Raw genomic sequence first — 25,867 nt, forward strand, 5'->3', positions numbered from 1 at the left:
TTGATTCAACTTGTCCTAAACATTTCGGGGGGGAAGATCCCGTGTTGCACTTTTACAGCCAGCATCCGTGATTAAACAACTCCTCGACGTTGCTTTTACGGCCACACTGTTGAGTTTGGTTCATTACGTTTGGTTTAAAATAATCCACCCTGTTCTGGCTTTGGTTTCTATTTCAGGGTAGACACACTCAAGCCACATTGAATCATACCTCAGTTATACTTTGAAAAAAGCAAACCTATTTTTGTTTCCACATCCATTTTCTTCTGGCTCTTATAATGATGAGGGTTGAGCTGGGGCTTGTCCAAACTGACTTGGGTGCATCCTGGGCCGGTTCCCGGCCAATCACACTGGGAATATATTACAGATAAACGGCCATTCACACTCACATTCACATCTGTGGACAATTTAGAATCTTCAATTATCGTGACAAATGCATGTTTTGGAATCTGTGAGTAAATCAGAGTACCGGAGGTGGGATTTAAAGCCCGACCATCAGAACTGTGAGGCAAACGTGCTAATATCCATCATGCTGCACCATAATGCCATACCGGAATTCACTTGTAGAGTTCAGATAGCGAGGTAGCCTGTTACTGAAAAATAGACCACCTGCTATTTAAACAACACCTCATGTTATTGCGTTTTCTACAAAAGCATGTTCCTTCCCGAACAATTACGAATTACTGTACATATTATACGGAAACATTTGAAAGTACATGCTCTATTTATTTTCCTCAGTTTCAAACCGGTGATCGAGGACTGTGTAAAGCAGATGAACCAGGAGCTGGTCCAGATGAAAGGTTCGGCCAAGGGAAGTAATGCAGCTATGGATGCGGAGACTGTCCTTCGGCCTCTTATGGATCTACTGGATAAAAAGTGGGTAGCAGATTAAATAATCTGTTTGTTTTTTTCATGTCCGAACTACAGAAAAAAAGACTGCAAGGCCACTATGACATTTGTTGACTTTTATAAGTACACTGAAACCATTCCATCAATCAAATATAATATTTATTTTTAAAGGTTAATAGGTAAATAATGTTGGATTTTCCATGATTAGATTTCTGTGTTTAATCAAAATAAGACATTTGCAATCATCTATTTTTATTTTGGAAAACAATGACCGAACAGGTAACAAAGTACAACGTCAATCCTCTTTTTTTTCTTAAAATCACTATATGAATACTAAGTACGAAATAAACACCAATCACTGGTTGATGAACAGTAATCAGGGGGGAAATGCTTTTCTAATGCAAAATTAAAATGACTCCAATTAATCAATTGAATAATCGATAGATGAATCAATTCTAAAAAATATTATAGTAGTGACAGCACTAGTGTCGCCCCCACAGAAAACCCACAAACCGTAGTTTGAACATCCCAGAGTACAGTGGTTACTTGCGGTTAACCTTGCTGCCTGTAGAGACATGAAATTATACTTGAACCCCCCCTTAGTATCACCCTACCCAAGCCAGAACAAGGGAAAAAAACACAGATTTATGTGTGAAAGACAAGCTATTCCTGAAACAGCCACAGAGATTATAAATGGTTCATCTGAGGTTTAGAAATCCCTCTCAGCTATTGTTAAAGGAGCATTAAGGTCATCGGAATTTTACAGGGGAATCCTCTTTATGGTATGGAAATGCTAATCCTTACTCCCATCTGCACGGTATATACTGCCACAAAAAAGGGGTACATTAGAAGTTCATTTCAGTCCCTCAAGGTAGCGTCCATTGAATTCAGTAATACAGTTCAGGATTACTGTATACCCCCCGGTTATTTGAGGGCGATAAGCATCGAGCCCAGTCGTGATTAGCGGAAAACTAGGCTCAACTGATGCAACTCCCCCTAAAATGCTAAACTAAATCAATGCAGGTTGATGATAAAGCATAAATTCCACCAAAAGCTACAGGATCTGCTGAAAAGTAAGCAATGAACCCCCAAATATTTGCAGTAAGGCATTTTTCAGGAACCTATCGTCTGGTAAAAACTTGCATAATGCTCAGGCCGAAGCCACGCCTCAAATAATATTATTTTGGAACCATCTGGTGGCAAGCAAAAAGTGCTTTACCACCATCTTGTATTTGCAATTATAAACCTTTTACTCACACAATAACAATTAGGTGTTGTTACCTTATTAACTCTTTGACTGCCAAAAACGTTAAATAACGTTTAGTAAAATCCTATGGAGGAGTGCCAAAGACGTTAAAAGACGTTTGTTTCAAAACAGAGGTGAAACTAACCATTTTCTATTGTTGATTACTGAAAAACGGAATAAGGTAGAAACAAACTTTTTCTGATGAAAGATGAGAGTCCAATGTTTCATTTGGTAGTATGTGTGTTTCCATAGTCCAAACACATAATTTTCTATGGACCTTGAAAGATCAGTCAAAATGCTTAAAATCGGCTGGCACCCTCGGCATTCCTTTTCTGAAAACGTCTGGCAGTCAAAGAGGTATGCAAAATGCTAAAGCTACGTTGCTCAGCCTTGTAACTACCAATGACGCTAGCAAGCTTAGTCAGCTATGCTAACCCAGCGAAAGACATGCTCTTAACCATATGTGTTAGCGTCCATCTTTGTAATTAGCATAATTTCCATGGTTGAGATAGAAGTAGATGCGGCACCCCGTTGTACCTGCAAGTCAAGTGTCAAAGGTAAAGAGGTATTACTATTTTTCGGGGTACAGCCTAAGTTGCAAGTTAGTGTATCCATCAAGATATATTTTTGCGAGTGTAACAGTCCCTCTGCCTGTATTTGGATTCCTTCCACTCCACCCGGTTTGACTGATTGGTCTGCCACGATGATATTAAACAGCGGTTTCTTGGCTCGGACAAAATTGATCCATCGAGCATTGTGTGGCGGCGATGGCAAGCGGCCAACACACTGCAAGGCCCTTTTAACTCTATGTTCTTGTTTGTTGTTACTGCACTCTGCACCCTTTTCATACCAATGTTGACGTGTAAAAGGATTTTTTATGGTAATAAGGTGAATTGTGAATAGTTTGCAGGGAGGGGGGGGGGATTCTCAATCCCTCCCACCCCCCATGGGGAATTACTCAGACTTGAATGTCAGCCTGAAGTTGGAAAATAGCGTAACGAGTTGACTATTTACGCTTATTTAGTACTCGGCTAATCCTATTATTTATGAAAACAAGTCATTAAGATGTTTAAAACACATGCTTCAATTATTATTATTTTTTTTACACCTCTTTCCAAGTTTGATGTTATTCGCCAAGATTTGTGAGAAGACAGTGCTGAAACGGGTTCTGAAAGAGCTTTGGAAGATCGTGCTGAACACAATCGAGAGGACCATCGTATTGCCGCCGCTGAGCGACCAAAGCGTGAGTTTTTTCAGAAAAGCAACTTTTAGACTAAAATATCATTCGCATGCTTGCCAATAATGTATTTGGATATTTGTATTCATCATTAGCTGTTTAAGAGCAATTAGGTTCCAATCTTTCTTATAGCTTATCACCGTTACTTTGATTTGTGTTTGTCTATTAATTTGTCTGTTAATTTTCCATAATATATTTATTTTAATGTTTAATGTAAGATTGTTGAAATTAAACTGTTTCCAGATTATAATTTGTGGTATATTTACAAACTATTAACATAGGCCTAGGCTAATTATATTATTCATTTATTTAAGTTGTAACCTTGTTTATTGTAAATTGTGAATAAATGTACCCGCTCCATGTTCCCTAAATTGCCCCGCAGAGATAAGTACAATTTTCTGAATCTGATTTATAAATATTTTGGGGTAATGGTTGATCCCTATCCGCCATGAATAATGGAAAGGAATGGAAAGGAATGGAAAACACGCTTTTCTTATAATGTTATGTGAGAATGGCCCCCATGGCCATGCATTTTTCTTTTCATATGGCATAATATTAAAAATTTAAATATATACTTTTGTCTTCCAGCAGCAAGGAGCTCAGATGATCTTCAATGCGGCAAAGGACTTGGGACAATTGTCCAAATTGAAGGTAATCCGGTTTCTTCACTTTGCTGCTAATGTAGTGTAGGTTTGCTTCATAAAACGTTCTGGTGACTCATATTACCCCGGGTCATATAGTATATGATCATATAGTATATGACTGCCACTGTAGATATATATTTTAAACACACTGGTCTGTTCATTTATATTTAATGACTATTACAAGTGTTATGAGCCATTATACAATATACTCATAGACTGGCATAGGCTGAGAAGCGGCAAAAATTGTATTCCGAACACGTTATACGACCACTACGCGTAAAAAGTTTGGAATATTTGGCTTGGGGGTAAATTTTAGGATGAACCTAAAATTCATTATAACCTTTGTTGCATACAGTTTGTCCAACCCTTCAATGCTTTAGTACATCTTTCACTACTTTATTCTAAGAAACTAGAATTCACAACAGGTGTTTGATCCATGAATGGGCCAATACATTACCTGATTCAATTAGTATTGGTGTTCAAATAGTCCTCCTTATCATACTATTCAACTTCTTGTAAGAAAACAGCAAATTGTGCAAAAAAAAAAAAAAAGTACTGAAACATTTGGAGATGTGCTTTAAAAGGTTTAGAGGAGGATAAAATAATCTACAGGTCATAGACCCTTTAGTTTAATCCTGAAATTTCACCCGAAAGCCAAATATCTCAAACTTTTTGGGAGTGTGTTTTGGTATATCTACGTTGTGGCCAAGGGCTGCACTAAAAAAAAATAATAATCACAATTATTTTTGGCAATTATTGAAATCACAATTACTCAAACGATTATTTTATTTTTTGTTACAAAGCAAGAACATTAAGTATTTTAAAAAATATTAAGACCAATTAAAAAAACAGAAACACTAGAATTATGTAAGTTCCTTTTAGACCAAACAGAATTTATAACAATATATATTTACAATAATATATTATTATTTTGCCAATTTATGTTGGCAAAAACTTGGGGTTGGAGTGCAGCTTGTGCACTGTACAGTAAGTAGAATGATCATTTAGTTATTGGTACAAAACAAGAAAATTTTAAACGTAAAAAACAAAAAAAAAATATTAAGACAAATAAAATTCTTTGAAACACTATAACTATGCAAGTTCCTTTTGGATGAAACTAAATTTATTAAATTTGTTATTTTAAAATTAAAATAAGGTGCAAATGTACCAATTTAAACAGCAAGTATTAATAACCTTTTTTTTTTTTACGATTATGCTGATGTTGTAATTGTGGAGTGTAATAATTGAAATTGTAAGTGAATTTCGATGAATTGCACATCCCTATTGTAGCCAGAATTTTAAAAAAAATTCCCTCATGTGTGGGGCTCTTTGTTTTTGGTTGCTGTTTTCAACCAATGTTGCGGAAGCCATTCATTTTTAAATACCATTTACAAGTCCACTTAGCCTAAGAGAAACAAATCCTAACAGCCTAACACAAATCATGCGGTCCAATTAATATATTAGGTCAAAAAAATTTCTGCAGCAGTGCACATTGAGTGCATGTATGCTTCACGCTTGTATTCACAATGTGCACAAAATGATTATGCAACGTCCGAGAAGGAATGATAGCTGCCAACATCTGTTAAAACCAAAACATGTGTTCGCCACTACTGCTGCACCTCAGCATCCTCCAGCCAGGCTGGTCATGTCTATCTACTAATACGACCAGGACGAATCGTGCCTCAGGCTGTGAAAACTTTTGATTTTACTAAACCACCGTGCTATGCCGGCCGGTCCCGGAAGTATTTAACCTGCGAGCAACAGACGATGTACGTTTTTTCCCTTTGCATCCTTCGAGTCGGCAAACGTCCCCGTTGTTTGTGAGACTTTGCCGTCCTTCGAGGCAGCGACATCTGGAGAGGAGCGCACAGATGGGCGTGTGTCTGTATCCTTCCTCGAGCGTTAAAGTCGTTTATCATCCCCTTGTTAATGCTGGTCATGAGTCATAATCATCTCAAATGAGGGATTTTCCGAATGTTCGCAAGTCTGCTTTATAGGAGCAAATTGTTTCTAGGGGCGTCTATTACTCAAGTGCAAATTGTCTATTTATTTGTACGTATGTAAAGGGCTATTATGGAAAATTACAGAAAAGTGAGATAACCACGGCAGATTAGACGGAAGGACTGCACAACGTTGTAGAGCGCGTCAGTAAACTGAAAAGCTAGACGCCAAATGCTAAATTTTTAATACTATGCAGTGAACTGCTATTTACCATTTTTCATGGTATAACGCCGTCTGTGGTAAATGGAGTGCACTTACCGTATATAGCACTTTTATCTACGCCTACCATCATGATAATGGCTTTCATAGTGACATAGCTCCTTATCAGCTCGCTCCCATTCACTACAATGTACCCGCTCCCACACATTTTACTGGCGGAGATGTACTATTACATCCACAGACAACATATGAAATTATTTATAAATAGAGTTACGTTTATTTGTATTATCAGTAAGGCTCAGCAGCAGGCAGAGTTTCGCTCACTTAAAATCCGGGAATGTATTTGCGTGATGTTTCTCAAAAAGTAAATTGAAGCCAATAGTTGGGTTTCTATCCACCCATTTTTATTCTAATTTTCAAGAAATGCAAAAATAAAACTGAATGGAAACGCTATAAATTCGAAAAAGGGCCCAAAATTCGCAAAAATGTTTTTACGCTTGGAGGGGGTGGATTTTTAAATGTATTGAATAAAGGAAAATGTGAATTTTGCCGATGGAAACAGGTTTTGCGAATAACCGCTAGCAAGACCGGATACACATCACCCATTTTGACTGGATATTACGTCACATGTACGTTTGTAGTCCCAAAGCAATGGCGGACGATAAAGTAAGGTATGTTTGGGGGGACGACGAAACTAAAATATTTTGGGAATTTTTGATGGAAAACAGCAAAGAAATGCTACGGTTTATCAAGAATTACAAAAGTAAACTCATACGACGTCATCGCACGGCGCAGTCGCTTCCTGTTCTTCTTCTTCTTTTAAAGTATTGGTATATCCCATTTCTATGGTGTATACCGCCACCTACAGCGGCAGAGTCCCCTCTCAATATTCGTAAAAGAAGAACAGATGGAAACGGGCATAAGTCGCTTTTGCGCATTTTCAGTCAATTTGCTTAAGAAATTCAAAACAATTGGATGGAAACTGACTAATTATTCCTCAAGTACTCTTTTGTTGAAAGGTTATGTAGCCATGTTTCGGCCAGGTTGAGTGGGTGGGTACCAACCAAAGTGAGAAGGTACTTGAATAATGAGTTGTGTTTTTTCTGCGTCATAACAGTTGAAACTGATTAACTCATATTTCTCCTTTTTGAATTTAACCAGCTTTCACATAAAATCCACAAATCACATAGATCACACAAACCAAGTCACAGATTCATTTTGCTATTTGTGGTTGGAGATGTCGTCCTAAGAATGTGAGATCATCATTAATACTATAACTTTGTTTTTTCCATTTGAATTCATTGAGTCCATATATTGTACAATGATCTTTAATATTGTGCATTAAACGATTTTTTCACTATAAAAGGCTGTTTTCCTGTTAGGTGCTGCTGTTTTGGTTAGCAAAGGGGCTCCACTTTTTAATGTCAGCACAGTCTGAATTGAGATAATTTCAGCTAATACCCTTTTGTTTGTCTAGATGGGAAAAAGGGATGCAACTATTTGACTATTTAAGGTGGTTTATGGTGTCATTGTTTTTTGGGTTCAACTTGTCATGTAAATGAAAAATGAATTGGGCGCAGTTTGGCACATGCCTTGCATTTTAGCAGAGATGTTGATTAAAGTGTTTGCAGTCCAAGCCAGTTTGTGGGAATCAATTTAAAGCCGCTCTGATTAAATTCGTATGCATAAGAAAGCGGGGCAAGGTTTCGTGTTTCATCTGCAGGTTCTAATTTTAGGGACGGGGTGTGCATTTTCTCTGCACTGCACCATAAATGTATGTCTGCATAGATGTGTTAACGGCTTTGTAAATGCTAATTATAATCCGCATTAGAGGCTGAGCCATCTTACAATGTCCTGATACTTTTTGGGGGCTATACAGTACTGTTCGTATTTAAAATATATATGCTCATCCTGGCATTGTTATGCCAATGATTCCGTACCCCCCTGTCGAATCGAAGTCTGCATTTATTGGCCCGCAGCCGCAGCTCAGCTCGTTCTGTTGGTCATTATCTTGATGTTTGCGTTCTTCCGCAGGAGCACGTCACCCGTGAGGAAGCCAGGAGTCTGACACCACGTCAGTGTGCGGCCATGGACCTCGTGCTTCCCACTATCAAGGTGAGTTTTATGTCACAGTGGCAGCTGACCCAAGAGACATGAATGGATGGCTTGCTTGAAGCCCTTGGGTTTTTTTCAGGATTTTTTTTTTGCTCCTGAGCTCCCTGTGCAGCCACAAAATGCAATTTACCTTTAAGGCACTTTGGTCGATGAAACATCTAAAGGATTTCTTTGGCTTTTTCTTTTTTTGTGATGCCCTTACAGAAGGATGTCAGTGATGACGAGGAGGATAAATGTGATAACCATAGACTGGTCATAGCAGTTATTGGGTCTTAGATTTAGTGTAGTGAGGAACACAAGTCCCTGTACTGGCAGGTCAGTTCAATATGGCTGAAGCAACAATAATGGAAGCGATGTAAAGCCTTCATGGGAAGCAAATTGTCTCACATGCACGTGCACTGCGAGCAGTAATCTCCACTTGCACGTTAGTCATCTCCACAATGTAGTTTATGTTGATTTTTCATTTCTATAGCCACATTTGTATTTTCCACATAAAAAAATCTGTTTATTTTGACAATCTACTGTTGTTAATCTATTATATTTGGATATTTGGAGAGTAGGTCGTCTGCAGTATATTTTTTTTGTTTTATTGGTTTAAGTGTCATTAGTTGGGAATATAAATATTTGTTTGTTGGGCAGTTGCCATGACAGTGACAAAGATGCTACTTAACTAATTTGCTCCCAAAAACGTATACATTTATTTTAAATCTATTTTAAATGTTTTAAGTGTCCCAAAGATGTATTTATACATTTTTTAAATGTTTTTTTATGCAGCCTCTGAACAGCAGAGAACAGGTGAAGCAATGGTAGTAATTACAAAAACGGCCAGCAGGTGGCAGCAAAGTATAAGAGCTCAACCAGGGCCATGTGGCAAAAAGCTTTTTTCCACAGTGTTTTCAACAGGTTTGTGAATAATGATGAAACTTAAGCTATATTCTAATGCATTATAATGCAAAATGAAAACTGATATAAATATACTTTTTTTTCCTGATGAAAGAAGAGACTCTAATCTTTCTTTTGGTAGGTTTTAATGTTTTTATAGCAATAGAACACAATATTCTGTGGGCCTTGCAAAATCAATCAAAATCCAGTAAAACAGTCGTGAGCGAAGGGGGTTTGCTTCAGTGAAAATGGCTGGGATGCGACCTAACTTGTGCAACTTGAGTTATGTACTATTGAGTGTACCTGCTGTCGCATCTAGTTGATTGTTGTGCTTATCTATGTTGAGATCCCAACAATTAAGGATGCATTGGAGACTTCTAGGAGTGTACATCGATATTCTTTTCCCTTTTCCATAAATTTCCAGCAAACCAAAGCTTGCAGTGTGGTCACATAAATTCGCTTCTATACGACTGTTGGGACGGCAAAGGTTTGACAACTGAGCTGTTGTGTTGTGTGGCAACAACATTTTGATGTGATGAGGGGTGCACTGCTGCAAAGAAAATGGATAGATTGCACCGGCTCTGAGGCGATTACCCGGTGGTTTGGATCAATCGTGTTGCGGGGTTATTGTCATCAGTATTCCAACAAGAACAGTCAATTAACACAGTTCAGCATTGCTTTCAGTGATTTGCGCGATCAGATGAATCCAACGCATGTCTTCTTTCTAACAATATGATAACATTAATGAAAGAAAAAAAATACAATATGAATGCGTTGACACAGAATGTTATGTCCTGAAAAGCAGTTGGACTTGCCATGTGCAACAATTTAATCACACTGAACTTTAAACCTGCCTGTAATATTGGACAAAAAAATGAAAAATGTGCAGACCCATATGAGTCCGCACATGCGAGCTCTGCAGACAAATTTCCAATAATGTACATTTCCCATCTGAACTCCGACCTGTAAAGAATAATATCAGCCAGGCAGCTGCTCCATCTCATTTTACCAACCAATTTTGATGTGCTGGATAATGTATTTTACTAACATTCCAGTTAATGGAATGCACATAAAAATAAGAGATGATCAAAACCTAGAATAGCTCTCAATGACTGTACCACTGATAGTGGTAGATCTCTTCCGATTTCTGGCTGGTAAACGCGTCTTTATAACAAAGTAATTAAAGCCATGTTACATTACTGTTCTACTCCAGTCCCGTAGATGGCAACAATGCACAATACAAACTAGTTGTCAACTGCCAAACAAAGAAATGCCATCCATTTGCTGGATCTTAGTTTTACATGAAAATAAAAATCCCAGATAAATGCGCTTACCTGGATTCGGAACAAAATGTAATAAATTCAACTTTTCGCAAACAATTTGAGGAAATCAATAAATCCACTGTCCATTAATGTTTGTTTGTAGAGTTTGTAAGTCTTAGAAAAACTTTCCGCTATTTTGGACTGTAGGATGCCTTTATCTCCAAACTTGTGTTTGTTAGGTGACCTAACAACAACTGACTTACCACATAAACAATTTCAATCTACACTTGTAGCCCTTACTATCGCAAAAAAAACAATTCTTGTTAACTGGAAAAATAAACAAACTCTGAATATCGACCAATGGTCTAACCTCCTCATAAATCACATTTTAATGGAAAAAATATCTGCCTCAAATAAAAACCAAATATCAAAATTTATAGGAACATGGTCTACGTATATAGAATTTTTTAACCTAATTCTGGTTACTTAATTCTGTCTGTTAGCGAGAGCCACTACATCGTGATAACTTACATTGATGTTTCTGCATCTGGCAATTTATTATTATATTATATTATTAGTATGGGATTTTTTTTAATAGGTTTTAGGTGAACTAATGAATACACACACACTCGCACGCACGCACACACACACGCACGCACATACACATACTCACCCACATACAAAAAAAATATATATATATATTTAAAACAAAAATATAAATAAAAAAGGAGAGCAATGATGACATGTCAAATCGAATGAACAATACTCAGCTCTCCAGGAAAAAAAATAAAAATAAAAAAAAACGTTCGTTTGTAGACAGACATACCCAAAAGAAATGGAAGAACGTGGAACAAAATCTATTCTGGAAGCGTTGCGCTTTGTTTGGATTTTGTAAGTCAAACCTTCCCTGCAATTAATTGACTGCTGACCATTTGAGGAGGTTCCCTGCCTCTTGCCCAAGGTCAACTGGATTAGGCTCCAGCTCGACTGTGGAAAAAACAACATGATAATTGGCTAATTATAAAACCTTAATTTACATGTTAAGTAACATTTTTACATACAAATGGTAAAATGGTGACTGGAGCACATTTACACCATCAAAGTGCCCAAAGCGGTTTGTGTCTTTGCGCTGACCCTTCAAGACTGTCAATGGACCAACAATGGACAAACAAATGTGTGTATATACTGTATACCACACTGTCGGCAAGAAAAACTCTGGAAATGTGTTTTTGTTTGTTTGTTTCTCCAGCAATATTTCCATGCTGGAGGAAACGGGCTCAAGAAGACCTTCCTGGAGAAGAGCCCAGATATGAAGTCCCTCAAATATGCTCTTAGCCTTTACACTCAACCTACAGATGCCTTGATCAAGAAATATATATGCACGCAAACCTCTCAAGGTAAGACACCCAAATAGCTATGAAGTCCCATGTTGACGACATACAGTATGTAGAATGTATCTTGTGAGTCATTCTCACAAGTCATTCACCACAGTCAAATGACAAGAAGAAGACCAGATGAGCATCAATGAGCCTTAAGTCTTCATTGATATGAAATTGAAATATTCAGGGTGCAATTTCAAAGGGTTATGTTCTAGGGCTCGTACAGTATGTGGAGCTGACCTGCTGGGTTGTCTCCTACTTGTCAAATGAATAAAACAAAAGGTGAAAAGATTGTTGCCGCCTCACCCCTTCGTCCCTGAGGCTGCTACACTCCATTGCACCCCCCTTTTTTCTCCCCCTCACATCACAAACATAACTCAGTCAGAGCCAGTGGATAATTTGTATACAGTACTACACAACTATAAATTCTCCCTTGCCATCATCACTGGCCCACTTTTGTGCCTGGATCATCTGTTTATACAAACCTCACCCCCCCCGTCCCTGCTGTAAAACGGATGAAACGCCTCCAGGTGTCCAACTATGTTCAAGAGGGAATTCAACCCTAGTTGCTGAACACACACACGGGTTGCAAATAGGCACGCAGCCAGGCAGAACAAGCCGCGCCACCTTGTTAAATGTGGCCTGCCTTTTTCCTTTCGATAGAGTCACCACACACCAATCTGTGAATTCTTTATATTGCATACTATGCTACATTAATTACTGCACAATGACAATGAGGATTGTAATTTTAAGACTTGATATTCACGAGACAGAATTTGTTTTAGACTTGAGCATCTACTATCTATTTTATTGAAAATGGAAAAAGCTCAGTAACGTCTTCGTATTTAGAAAAAAAAAACAGTTGAACTGAAATTAGGGGTACATGTCTATTGTAACAGGCACAAAACTGAACAGGAAGTCGGCCATTTTAGCTGGAAGCAGCCATGTTGGGAAGTTTTAGGACTCGTACTTTGAACTCGACTGGGGAAATCACTCGCATAAACCCCAACCAGAACCAGCAATATGAGAATTTGGGTTCTAATATTCTTAGACTTGGGCTTTAGATATTTGACTACACTATCTAATGTTGTCACACCGTGTATGGAAGCATGTATTTTTCAGTATAAAAATTACGAACACTGAATTTTTTTCAGCATCGAAATTCAACATGTAAAAAAATGAATAGATTTTTTTTTTTTGCACTGAATAATTTTGAGACAGTGAATTTTTTTACACAGATTATTTTCAAGATGTTAAATTTCGATGCTGAATAAATTCAGTGTTAGTAATTCAAATTCAACATCCGATGGCACAGATTTACTTCCATAGGCGTGGCAAATTTCCTCATTTTGAGGATTTACAGTGAAGGAAAAAAAGGAAAATAAATAAATTCAGGAAAATTGATCAAAAATAAGGCAATGTGGACATCAATAGTTTGAGAGTCAATAACATCTACTTTGCAATGACAGGCTCTATCAGATCTCTCCGCTTACACTGCAGTCACTTTAGTAGTAGGAATGGGAATCACTCGTAAAATTATATTATAGTGATAATTTGCCAAATGGAAGCCGCAGTAGCAAGAGAATACAGATTCACCACATATTTCAAAAGTCAAACTTGTCATAAAATGCACATGCATTGCAAATCGACATTATCAATAGCTGATGTTGCGTATTGATACTGTACTGCGAGATATTTTATCGTCAGATAACAATTTGTACCGAATTCTATCCCCACATGATTAGCATTTATTTTCCCTTTTAGTTGGCTCAGTGTCATATTTCACTAGTCTGGAGAACATCCAACATATAAAAAAAATAAATTGAGAAATATATAATTGCAAGCTAAAACAAATACTACACAGAAGCTAGTGAGTATTATTCTGGCTGCTCCACCAATACAACCCGGTGAAGTAGGTGATTATAGGGTTGCCATGGCAACGGCAGTCAGCAATGGCAGCCTTGTATTGCTTTAATGAGCTAACATCAGGACGTCTATCCCTGCATGTGATCGCAAACAATACTGTATCAGCACAATCAGGAGCAAGTGCTCTGATGTTTCTTTGTTTGACAAAAAGTTCTCAGCCTAATTATGCAGCAGCCCTCCGCATGGAGTATCATTACAATAAATCAACTGCCTTGTTTCTTCATTAGTGGCATAACACATGCAGCGTGTTTGGCACGTATCGATCAGCTATCGGCCCAGCATGCTCTTTCATCATTTGTCGTACCCGCTCGCAGCCTTCTGGCGTTCACCATCCGTCCTCACTTGGCTGCAGCGCGGAGCAAAGCACACGTGCTCAGCAATTTGATCGAAATAGTACGTTTCCACTTCTAGGCCACCCCGAAATGTACAAAAAATTCCCATAGGCCAATGTGCAAATGAGGTGAACACTTCTTCCATGTTTTAATAATAATTCTGCATGATGAATTTTTCAAATTGGGCTTTGTGGTGTACTGTGCAAAAGACTAAAGCCACCTTTACATACAAACACAAACACGTATCTCAAATTTAGTTTTGTTTTTTTGCATTTTTATGTATGGGATGGAACTGAAATGTAATATATATTTATTTTTATTTTTTTTAAATGGGCATAAGTATTTTTAACAGGACAGCAACAATATATTACTTCTATGTTTTTTATTTCAAATACAACAGAAAAAAACTGTACCTTTATCGCTAGCTAGCAAAAAGTAGCTGACTGGCTCATTATTCAGAAGTAGTTGTTAATTATACATCACAGTTAAAGAGAGTCAACATTTTGAAGTTGCCCCTCAGCACGTTGGCGGTTACTGTAGGCGTAGTATGAACGATTGTTGTGGTGACTGTCTTGACTACAAATTATTAGCATTAGCATCTTTGTAGTCTGAAGTTGGATAGCTCTCTGTGGACCTATTTGGTCGTATTTGTTCCAAATGACGGATTCTTTCAAGATGCTAGACGAGAGGCATTTGCGTGGACCTGCTCAATATTAATTGTGCTTGTGTCACACACGTGACGTCTCTATACGGGTTATCTTGTCACATAATTGTACATACAACAGTGAACTGTACATTTCTTAAAATAGTTTTTACTATTACTAAATGTGTATGAAAAATGTACCATATGTTCAAATTCATTGCAATACAAATATGACATTTTCACTGATGTAACGAGAAATGGGGGGGCTGTATATTAGCTAGTTAATAAGCCAGCTAACTCGCTAGATATCTAAGCGTCAATAGCTTTAGTGTTAAAATTTAGGAAAATAGTGACTTATACAGTATATTCTCTCTAAGGTGGCAAATGGCCACCAACCATGACGCTAAAAACATTTGTCCTATTTAATGAAAAAAATCAAAAAAACGTTTGTTTGCCATTAGTTATGTGACAGGGTCAAAACATTAGAAGCATCAACTCTCAACATGGTGCGTGAACTACAACTAAACTAGGTGCAGCCAGTCCACAGTATTTTCTTTACATCTCTGTAGATGACTTCACTGTGAAAGAATATTATTTATTTAGTGCATTCCTTCGCACCACCTGCCTCTCCCTGGCCTTCAAACCAGACACAATATTTCTTCTTTTCTTGTCATTTTGTACCTCCTCTTGCTGCTCTTGTTCAGCCTTGGGCAAAGGGAAACATTTGTGGCACACATTGTTCAAACAAGAGTGCTTCCCTACAGGTTTTAAAGGATTTAAGTTGTTTTGTTGTTGTTGTTGTTGTTTTTTTCTTGGCCACGTCTCAGAATTTTAATTACGCCTGAGTTTTGCTGCTGTGCATTTACAGGTCAGTCAAGCAACGGCTCGGTGGGCGAGGTGTCCATACAAGTGAACCTCATCTCTCACCCCGGCACCGGAGAGCACAAAGTCAGCGTGAAGGGTGAGCTTTGGATCCGTCGTCATTTCTATTCAAATGTATTCGCACTCGCTCGCTCCAGGCGACTCTCGAGACGATTGTGCTGCCGGGGACCTGAAAATGAATAAGCAGCAGTTGACTGTGCTTGTGACTCCATTTAGAAACAAATATACTGTATTACTTCAGATGGTGGCCAGGGGACATCTGCAGACAGGGAAGCAATAGGTATTATTACGGGGAGCCATTTGCAGCTAACTAATAATTAATTAATTGCACAAATAAATTATCCTCTAACTCTTTCACTTCCAGTCAGTTTCACTGAAGCAACCCCCTTCGCTCCCGTCTGTTTTACTGGAGTTTGACTGATTTTGCAAGGCCCACAGAATATTGTGTTCTATTGCTATAAAAAACATGGAAATTACCAAAAGAAAGATTAAAGTCTCTTCTATCACCAGAAAAAGTATTAGTAGTTTCCATTTTGCAGCAATTAGAATTAGAATAAAGCAAAGTTTCATCATTATTCACAAATCTATTTAGAAATATGTGCTTTTTTTCAACATGGCCCATGTTGATCTCTTTTGCTCTGCTGCCACCTGCTGGCCGTTTGTATAATAACAACCATTTCTCCAACCTTTCTTTGCAGTTGAGAGGCTGCTCTAGCTAGCATAAAAAGAAAACATAGAAAACCTATAAATACATCTTTGGGACACTTAAAACATTAAAAATAGAACATATTTATACGTTTTTGGGAGCAAATGAGTTAACCACAATATGAGCAGTAGAATATCTCATGTACATCAGTCTTAAAACATGTTTTTAATAAATGTATTTGTTATAGAGGATTTTAGAGGTATTTGAAGCCATGTTTTTTTTTTTTAACAAATTTCACGAAGATGGCCGCCTTGTTATTTTGCTGCTTTTAATTTGCGGTGGTTTGTTGACTTACTTTACTGTAAAACAAAGATCTCAAATTAATTGAAAACTTAAAAGAACTACTATAAAAAAAAAAATGCAAAGATAGAGCCTAGACAGAACATGTCTCGGGATGTCCTGCTGTTTTGGTTAGCAACAAAGGTTTAGCAGTTACAGTGGCGTCTATGAACATATCTTACAGCTACCAGTTAAAAAAAATAAATAAAAAAAAAAAACACAAAAAAACTCCAGTAGTGCGCAAATGGTGCCGTTTACGGGATAGTATAAATACAAGTAAAAAAAAAAAAAGACAGAGAAACACTTGCAATACGTGGTGGGACATGTTATTTAATAGCCCATCCTATCAATTATGATTAATGGTCATTCTCACCAACAGGGGGCAGACGACTTTAAGCATTTACCCCCTGCTGCTGCGCTCCGTCACACTGCGCTGATTCTTTTAAATTGGCACTTTTTTCTTTTTTTATCTGCCTGAATCGCACACTTTGTCAGCAACATAACTGCTAAGACATGTTCACAGCTTTACATTTGTCTTTATTACCAAGACAGTGGGGTGTGCCATTAGCCTGTTATTACAGCACGCAACACAAGAGGAGGCTGAGTGCTGCTTTTTGCCTTAATCTTCCATCATCAGCCCCTTTTTAGTGTTCACTCTCCGCCACAACATCAAAAGTAAAGGTACATTCTGAGTGCTTGATGGTCTGTTGCAGCTACTGTATCAATCAGTCATGTCTGTCTCCATGGTGCCGAGCAAATAATGAGATGGTCCAGACAGCTAAAAATGATGTGTTAATAAAAGATACTTTTTCCGACAGTCGTGTTAAAGGTTAGTTCGGCTGAGTTTGGATTTCCTTTTGAAAAGGCAGCCCCCAAAGACACACAGGAAATCTTTCATTTTGGTTTAGTTTGTGGTCATTTCCGCAATTTCTTGTCATCCTACAAAGACTTAAAGTCCTTAATATTTTTGCTAAATCACAACCGGTTTTGTACTAGGTGTAATACCAGTGCTTCCCAACCTAGCCAAGGCACATGTTTTGCCAAACAAAAATGTCACAAAATGTATACATGCACTATATTAATGACGATCTTGTCTCAATATACTGATCTGGGTTGTACTGTATAAATCGCAACGGGTAAATACACAAGTTAATTGTACCTTTTGCCATTTAGTGTAAGAGCATTTACTGTAATGTCATATGTCATTGGTTTAAAAAAAAGAAAAAGATGAAAACCTTTGTTTTTTGTTTTTTGTTGTAAAAAAAAAAAAAACTGCATTTCAGTGAAATTGATTATTTCCCGAGCACCTCTGATGATATCTTAAGGCACACGTTTTCTGCAGGTACGACAAAAGTGTGACAAAATTAAAGGGATACTTGACTCATTGAGCCATTTTCATCACTGAAAAGTTAATATTTTGTCCAGAATTAATTTGATAACTTCATTATTTTTCATGTACAATTAATACCTTTAAAAACTATTTTTTCCTCTTGCTGCTGAGGAAGTAGGTAATGGCTCAGTTTACTGGCCAAACCCAGTAAACAGCTGAGCCATGATTGGTAACAGGTGATGTCATATTTAGTCTACAGTAAGTGGAAAAAATAGTTTTTAAAGGTATTCATTTTACATGAAAAATAATGAAGTTATCACATTAATTATAAACAAAATATTAACTTTTTACAGCTGAAAATGGCTCAATGGGTTAAGTGTCCCCATAAGTTGCAAAGTTTGACGATCCGTCATGAAAACATGAAACTCTAAAATCTCAACTGCACAAGGTCAGAGCATGATCAAACACCTTGTGTGATGACTGTCACACCCTCAGAGATTAAGAGGTGGCAATTTCTGGCAGAAATAGTAAAAAGTTTACGTGCAGCGACTCTGCTGCTGATGTTACAATTTCCTTCAAACCTTTTACTTGCGTCTAGCCTTGGAATTCAAGCGTACGTTCATCACCAGTCAGAGCTTTAATTCAACCTTACTGTGTGTATCAGTGGTCGGCGTGAACAACCTCCAGTGGCAGACCACCGCCATGTTCCGGCCGTTCGTCGAGGTCAACGCCGTCGGGCCGCACCTGGCTGACAAGAAGCGCAAATTCAGCACCAAGACCAAGAACAACAACTGGTCACCAAAGTACAACGAAACATTCCAATAGTAAGCATAGTCGCATCTGTAGCATATCCATTCAAATATCTTCTTCAATACAGCAATTGAATTAAAGTGAATTGAACTGTGAGCAATCGTGACCATTCAATCCAAGCTAAACTATCTGCCCTCTTTATGGGCTTTTTAGATTCACCAGCATCCTCATTATAATTTGAACACTTGTTGAGTTGCAGGGAATAATTACAACAATGGCCTTTGGGTTTATTAGCTCATCAATTTGACCCAGGAAACACGAGTGAATCAATTCAACAATCCCCAAACAAGAGGCTTTTCACATGTCACTGTCACAATCATTATTGTACTTTGACACATGCACGCTAAAAAGAGAATTGTTGACCCATTTTAAGATTACAAATTTCATAAAATTGCTTCAATTGGTTACACACGAATAGTGAATATATTAAGTTCAATTAATTATGAGTTCATTAAACTTAACATAGTCAATTAAATTATACACAGAATATTGTGTTCTATTGCTATAAAAACATGGAACCTACCAAAAGAAAGATTAGAGTCTCTTCTTTCATCAGGAAAAAAAGGTGTATATTTGTATCTGTTTCCGTTTTGCAGCAATTAGCATTAGAATATAGCTAAGTTTCATCATTATTCACAAATCTGTTGAAAACAGTTGGGAAAGAGCTTGTTTGCAACATGGCCCTGGTTGATCTCTTGTACGCTGCTGCCACCTGCTGGCCGTTTTTGTATTTACTACCATTTCTTCACCCGTTCTCTGCAGTTCAGAGGCTGCATCAAAGCTTTCTGTATGCTCTAGCATAAATAAATAAAAAAGTATAAATATGTCTTTGGGACACCTAAAACATTTCAAATAGAACGTATTTATACGTTTTTGTGAGCAAATTAGTTAAGGAATGAGTGACGGCGTCTATTGAGGCGTTTTTTTGTAATTACTATTTTTGCTTTAAGTGACCTCTTCAGGTCAGAGGCTGCATCAAAGCCTTCGGTATGGTCTAGCATTAAAAAAAAATAAATAAATAAATAAACATTAGGTTTTTGGGACCATGGCAATATTTAAAGTAGAACGTTTTTATACGTATTTGGGAACAAATGAATTCATGAACTTATAAATAATTAAACTTAATATATTCACTTTTGATTCAATCGTGTTTTACCAATTGAAGCGATTTTAATAAGTTGGTCAACAATTCAGTTGGTAATCTTAAATTGATTCAACAATGATCTTTTTAGAGTGTAGTATTACTGACAAAAGTATAAATTTGACCTCCAGGAAGTAAATATGAAAGAAGCAGCCGGTAGAACAACATCCACTGTTATAGAATATTTTTGCAATTCAAACCAAAAGCAAAGAAATGTATTTTTTATTTTTGGGGGGGTGTTTCGGTAAGGTAGGTTCCATAGAATTAAATGCAGAAAGGTGAATTAATAAATAGCGAGCCACTTGAAAGGATTATGTGAATTGTTCACCGCATTTTGCTATCAATCCAAGATCTAAGTTTTGCGTTCCCGCTTTCCCCGTAGCGTCCTGAGCAACGAGCACGGCCCGGAGTCGTACGAGCTGCACGTGTCGGTGAAGGACTACTGCTTCGCGCGCGAGGACCGCATCATCGGCATGACCGTCATCCAGCTGCGCGAGCTGGCCGACTCGGGCAGCTGCGCCGCCTGCTACCCGCTGGTCAAGAGCGTCTCCATGGACGAGACGGGCCTCACCATCATGCGGATACTCTCGCAAAGGACCAACGACGAGGTGGCCAAAGAGTTTGTGCGTCTCAAGACGGACACGCGCTCGGCCGAGGAAGTGTCGTAATGCGAACGTAGCGCCGTGTGCGGGGAAAAAAAAAAATGCAGTATTCCTTCCAAGCGGTTTTGTCCTACTGATGAGAATGATTGGAGGGTTGTTCGACCTGAGATGATCCAAAGCAGGAAGTGAGCGAAGGAGTTGTTTGTTTGTTTGATTGTTTGTTTGTTTTTGTGCATGTGTGTAAGAAAAAACAAAAAACATCTGTTGGAATGTTCATTTGAATACTACAAGTACGTACAAGTGTTTACTGACCGTATGCTTACTATTAAGTACTATATTCTACCGGTTACGTTCAAGCAGACAAAATACCTTTTGTACACTTAAGTCTTTTTAGAACTGAGATTTGTTCCAATAAAGTGCCAAACCAGTGGAGTTAAAACGACAACAAAAATCAACTAAACGAAAAAAAAAAAAAAGAACTAAACGTACAGGAATTCTGGCGATGAACTTATTAGTATGTTGGAAAATTTGCTTGATTATCCGGTTGTAAGTCACTTTATGACTGTGTGGCGTTCTGATTGTTGCAGAGTCTCTCGTTTGTTTGTTTTTGAAATATGTTTTGCCACCCAGCACTGTTGTAAAGTTCCTTGTTGCACTTTTAAATGATATTTTTCCCATTTCTGTTACCTTATTTGTTGATTTCGACGACACTTTTCCCGCCCAACTTGTTGGTGAGTTCCTTTTTTCTTTTGTATTATTTTCTTATGCATTCATTTACATTTGTTTTTATTCTTGTCACCTTGCACTGTTGCGTCCTTGTTTTTTTGTGTTTTCAAGTATATTGATTTTGTTTTCACCCCAAAAATTGAGTTATGGAATCCTTTTTTTCTGCTCTGAGCCACCCAACACTGATACGCAGTACCTTGTTTAAAGAAAAGGGAGAAGAAAAAAACTAAATTAATTCTTTTTTTGGTGGCCACCCAACACAATTGTAGAGTCCTTTATTTTATTATACTTTTCTCCACCCAACTGTTTTGAAGTCTTTTGTAGTTTATTTGCACTTTTTGCCACCCAGAAGTGTTATGGTGTTTTTTTTTCTGTGCATTTTACTTATTTAGTTCCTTGTTTGTTGCGCTGTTGTGGAGTCACTTGTTTTTCTTTTTTTATTACTGTTGCACGTCGTTTCTCTGTCGCGTTGTTCCCCTGTTCCCACGGAAACCGCCAAGCAGGGTCCCGACCCCCGAGCCTTCAAACTCTTTGTATCGTAAGTCCACCACGAGGAAATGGTGTTTGTTTTTATCTTATTTTGCAATGGCGATGACTGCTACGTAAACCTTCATAGGCGTTTGTAATTTTATAATCATGACACATGAAAACAGACTCCAGAAAGAATGGTTGTTTATTTATTTTGTTTCCTTTTGTGTGTTTATTTTTGAACGGTTAGCTTCAGGCCTTTCTGAATGACCACTGTGAACATGAGCTTTGGAAGGCATCATTTCATATCATATTTTTTGATCTGTTTAGTTCCTGATAAACTGCCAAAGTTGTTTAGAATCTTTGTACAAAAGAAACGCAATCCATTCCATATATGGAGATATATATGTACATGTGGTCCGATTGTGCATAGGGTGGTGCCGAGACATTATTTTTTTTATTTGCTGTGAAGCTGTAATGATAGCAAAATGAGAGTTGCACATGTTCCTTTAAAAGTGAGCGGGGAAAAAAAAAACACTCAGCTTCTGTCATTATTTTTCTCATAAAAAGGAAAGAGTTTAACATTTTGGTAAATATGCAACATTCCTATGTATTGCACTGATGGCAAATTGTATGTCATGTAAATATATTTAGTGAGATATTGTACAAAAAGTCTACTTTTCTTCTGTGCATAAAGTATGTGCAAATGTGGTCACACATCTCGGTCATTTTGCAAAACAAATGTGCACTCGTGCTATCATTTGCCACACATTTTTAGAATGTGCAAATAAAACCATAACATATACAACTGATTAGATCATACAATAATCTAGTATATTTCCACCAATATCATCCAGAACTTATATTTGCCCAAACGCAAATGAGAAAATTCAAATTTGACATATTTGGACTCATTTAATTTCATTATCAGTACATTACAATATATATCATTGTGATATTGTATACATAACAAGGACTATTATGGAATAATTGAGGCAGACTTGACAGAACTCATAAGTCACATACCTCCCGAAACCTAGACATGGACGCATGAAGATTATGGCACGACAATGTCAAGTCCAATAGAACATTAAATGAATTAGAGAGGATTTTTACTACAAATTAAGTTGTCTGATTGACTTAAAAATCGCTTTATCAACCTTTAACAGACTTGGTTAACAAAAAATATATATATATTATTCATAAACTGTGGAGGACGAGGCAGGGAATGTTAGATTCTAGCTAATCAATAACGAAGGTGCTTCGTCAATCACACTTCTTGCGTATGTGCCCCCCGAGTACGTAGCTTGAGCAGGCCTCGACGTAACTTCGTCCTACTGTAGCTAGCTTCTCGCGTGTGTGTTGTGTTCAAAGTTAACCAACAATGGCAGAGAAGGATACAGGACCACCGAGCCGTAAAAGAAAGACATTTTGGGTGAGTGGTTTCAGCAAAGGCATTTGAAGAGGAATAAAATATTTTGTCCTCTTTGCGTGTTCCAAAACTTGAAGACAGATTTAATGTAAGAAAAAACACCTTTGCAAAAATGATTTTAATCTAACAGAGATCTCTGGACATCGTAACAGACTCCAATTCATCACTTAACAGGTGGAATTCAGACCGCCGAATGTCCTCTTCCGCGTGTAAAATGGCTTCTTATAGTTAAAACCGACCGCCTCTCTTTCATTTGTAGACAAAACATATTCTCTGGGTACTTTTCCATGACCGATGGCAAAAACAGAGTCAGGGGTGCGTGTTCGAAACAGATTCTGTTCTCAAGGACCAAATGTGTTTTCCCACAGAGAAGGAACTTCTAGACCAAATAATATGTCCCAGCTTAAGGTCAAATTATACTGAGTTCAACACTACTTGCTTTACACGTCTATAAAACCTTTCAACATGGTTAATATAAAGAATTAAGATGTTAATAATGTATAACAATGGTTAATATATGAAAATAAAGAATTTAAATGTTAATAATATCTAACATGCGTTAAAGCAGCAGAGAGGTCTGAAGATGGATGCTTTGGTCGCTAAGTTTCTGCTGGACGGGTAACTTCTGGTCTACGTTTTTGAGTAAGAACTATACTTTATGAAGCTTGTTAAACATGTAAAGCTGTATAATGACACCAGCGTCAATGCAGCTCAACGGTTTGTTCATTGACGGTAAAAATAAACAAAAGCAGGGAGCAGGGACTGAGAAAACTACAAACAGCCGTTGGGCTACTTGTTCACAGCAGAATCCTCTCTAATACCTTTAAATAGCAAAATCCACCCATTTTAATCCATCTCCATTTTAGCCATTTTGCCACTTGCTGTCAACATCACAGTGCCTAGGTCTCAACTTCGAATGACACTCGACCAAACCCACAAAACGAGATGGCCGTTACATGAGCCCTAAAGAAATTGTGACGTCATTTTCATTCAACAAGTGGCAAAGTTGTCTGTAAATCCAGACGATTAGTCTTGTTTGTTAAACTACCCCTCAGGTTCCAAAATCAATCCCTGGGGCCACCATTTTGTGGGCTGCAGCATACTTAGCTACATTGCTAGCTACATTGCTAGCTACAGCGTTTAGCAAGTTTAATAAATGCAAGATGGAAATCATCCTGATAACACCATTGACCTCCTATGAAAACGCACAAATCAACGGGAGATTCAATCCCGATCTTCACGCAATAACATCGCTCACATCAGAAAAAGCGTCACACCTCTTGACATTTTTAGCGCCGCGCTTATTAGTTCTTTTGTAAAGCTTTTATCTGAGCGTTCAGTCCTTGGCACTTATCTTGACTGTGGAGGCGGGGTCGACCAGATAACGTCAGTCAGCCCGAAAGTAGAAATATACGATTGCCACCCCAGGAAGAACATTCCCGGCTGAATATGGAGATATGTGCAAATTGATAAGAGAACGTAAGAAGTGGCAAAATTGCTGAAATGGAAGAATTAGCATGGATGTACAGGTTAATTTCATTTGTAAGACTTTGGGTTGAGATCGCCACAGGATTGTGGGTCTGCCCCTCATGGTGGGTCAACTTTCCAGCGGACACCGAATGTTCTATTGTTATTGATGAATGTCAACCCGAGCTTTCTCTAACGTTACGTATGCGGAAGATTTAGCTCAACACTCCTACACGTTGATTAGTGGAATCGATTGGATTACAAACATTTGCCGATGTTACTGCCCGGACCGGACAACATGGTAACGTATGCTCTGAGGTAAGATGGCTCCCCAAAACACGGACATTCTTGCGTCGTCTGTACGTTCGGCTTTCATTGGTTGCTATGTGCATTTATCATTTGTGAATTTGAGGTGAAGAAACTCGGGTTATTTTTAAACCAAGTTAGCTAGTTGCCCGACCGCGCAAGCTACTAGCGATAGCATGTTATAACAAAAACCACAACAAGAACATTGTTGATTCACCACTTATTGTCGCACACTATAACAACAATTCCAACTTTTGGGCTGCTGGGAAAGGAAAATAAGAGACGTTAACGAGAGATCTCAAAATCAAACATCTTGACCAACAGATCTATTTTTAGCCAGAGATAGTCATCTTACCAATGACACTGACTTTAGTCAAAATGTCAGAACACACTCTGGTAGACTTTGTCGGTTGGAAATCCTTTCGATTTATATTTGCAATTCCGGACACTTATTTGTCCGTTGTCATGGACCCGTGAACGGCACACAATGTGGGGCAAATGACGTCATGTGAATACTTCGTTTCACATCTTTGTTCGCCCTATTTTTGCACCCGAGAATGGCACACGTGTGTACCATTGTGAAGCGGTTCGTGAAAATCCAGAATGAATGAACTAATGAATGAATCAAAGTAACTTGTGGTAAGCAACACGAGCGCTCCTCAGCATTTGCTTGCGTTGTCTCGTTGGCCCCAATTGTTTGCCACAAAATTGCTTGACCCACCAAATGGCTGCCGGGTCGAAAAGTGGGGGTCGGTGACACCATGGGAATACTATGTAAAGGAATCCATAACAAGAAACACTATGTACATAAAGTGTGGGAATCCCGCAAAGTGTTTGCCCAATGTGAGGCCAGCATTAAAAGGTAAAAGACAATATGTTGTAAGATGAGGCCACAGTCATGTTGTTAACCTTGGCTGGCATCCTATTGAGCCTGCTGATTTCTTTTACAGATCAGATAACATGAGAATAATCACGCTCTGGAAAAAAAAGGATAAATGATCCAGAAGTTTAGGAAAGGGGCCACAGGGATCATGCATGTCCATCTG

General features: G+C 38.0%; 1 protein-coding gene across 4 annotated transcripts in view; it reads left to right on the forward strand.

Moving 5' to 3' along the window:
- The window catches only part of unc13c (unc-13 homolog C (C. elegans)), a 139,039-nt gene extending 116,712 nt beyond the window's left edge, over positions 1-22,327 (forward strand). For 2 of the 4 annotated variants that reach the window (XM_077563377.1, XM_077563379.1), the window contains 8 exons: positions 736-873; positions 3,212-3,335; positions 3,918-3,980; positions 8,168-8,248; positions 11,642-11,789; positions 15,541-15,633; positions 18,534-18,693; positions 20,203-22,327. In XM_077563377.1, the coding sequence (XP_077419503.1) occupies positions 736-873; positions 3,212-3,335; positions 3,918-3,980; positions 8,168-8,248; positions 11,642-11,789; positions 15,541-15,633; positions 18,534-18,693; positions 20,203-20,488 (1,093 nt within the window). In that variant the 3' untranslated portion in view covers positions 20,489-22,327. The remainder of the gene's footprint in view (positions 1-735; positions 874-3,211; positions 3,336-3,917; positions 3,981-8,167; positions 8,249-11,641; positions 11,790-15,540; positions 15,634-18,533; positions 18,694-20,202) is intronic. The other 2 variants (XM_077563378.1, XM_077563380.1) reach the window with 1 other exon arrangement.
- Positions 22,328-25,867: the final 3,540 nt, after the last annotated feature.

This window comes from Vanacampus margaritifer, chromosome 4, assembly GCF_051991255.1.
Source record: "Vanacampus margaritifer isolate UIUO_Vmar chromosome 4, RoL_Vmar_1.0, whole genome shotgun sequence".
Taxonomy (NCBI): domain Eukaryota; kingdom Metazoa; phylum Chordata; class Actinopteri; order Syngnathiformes; family Syngnathidae; genus Vanacampus; species Vanacampus margaritifer.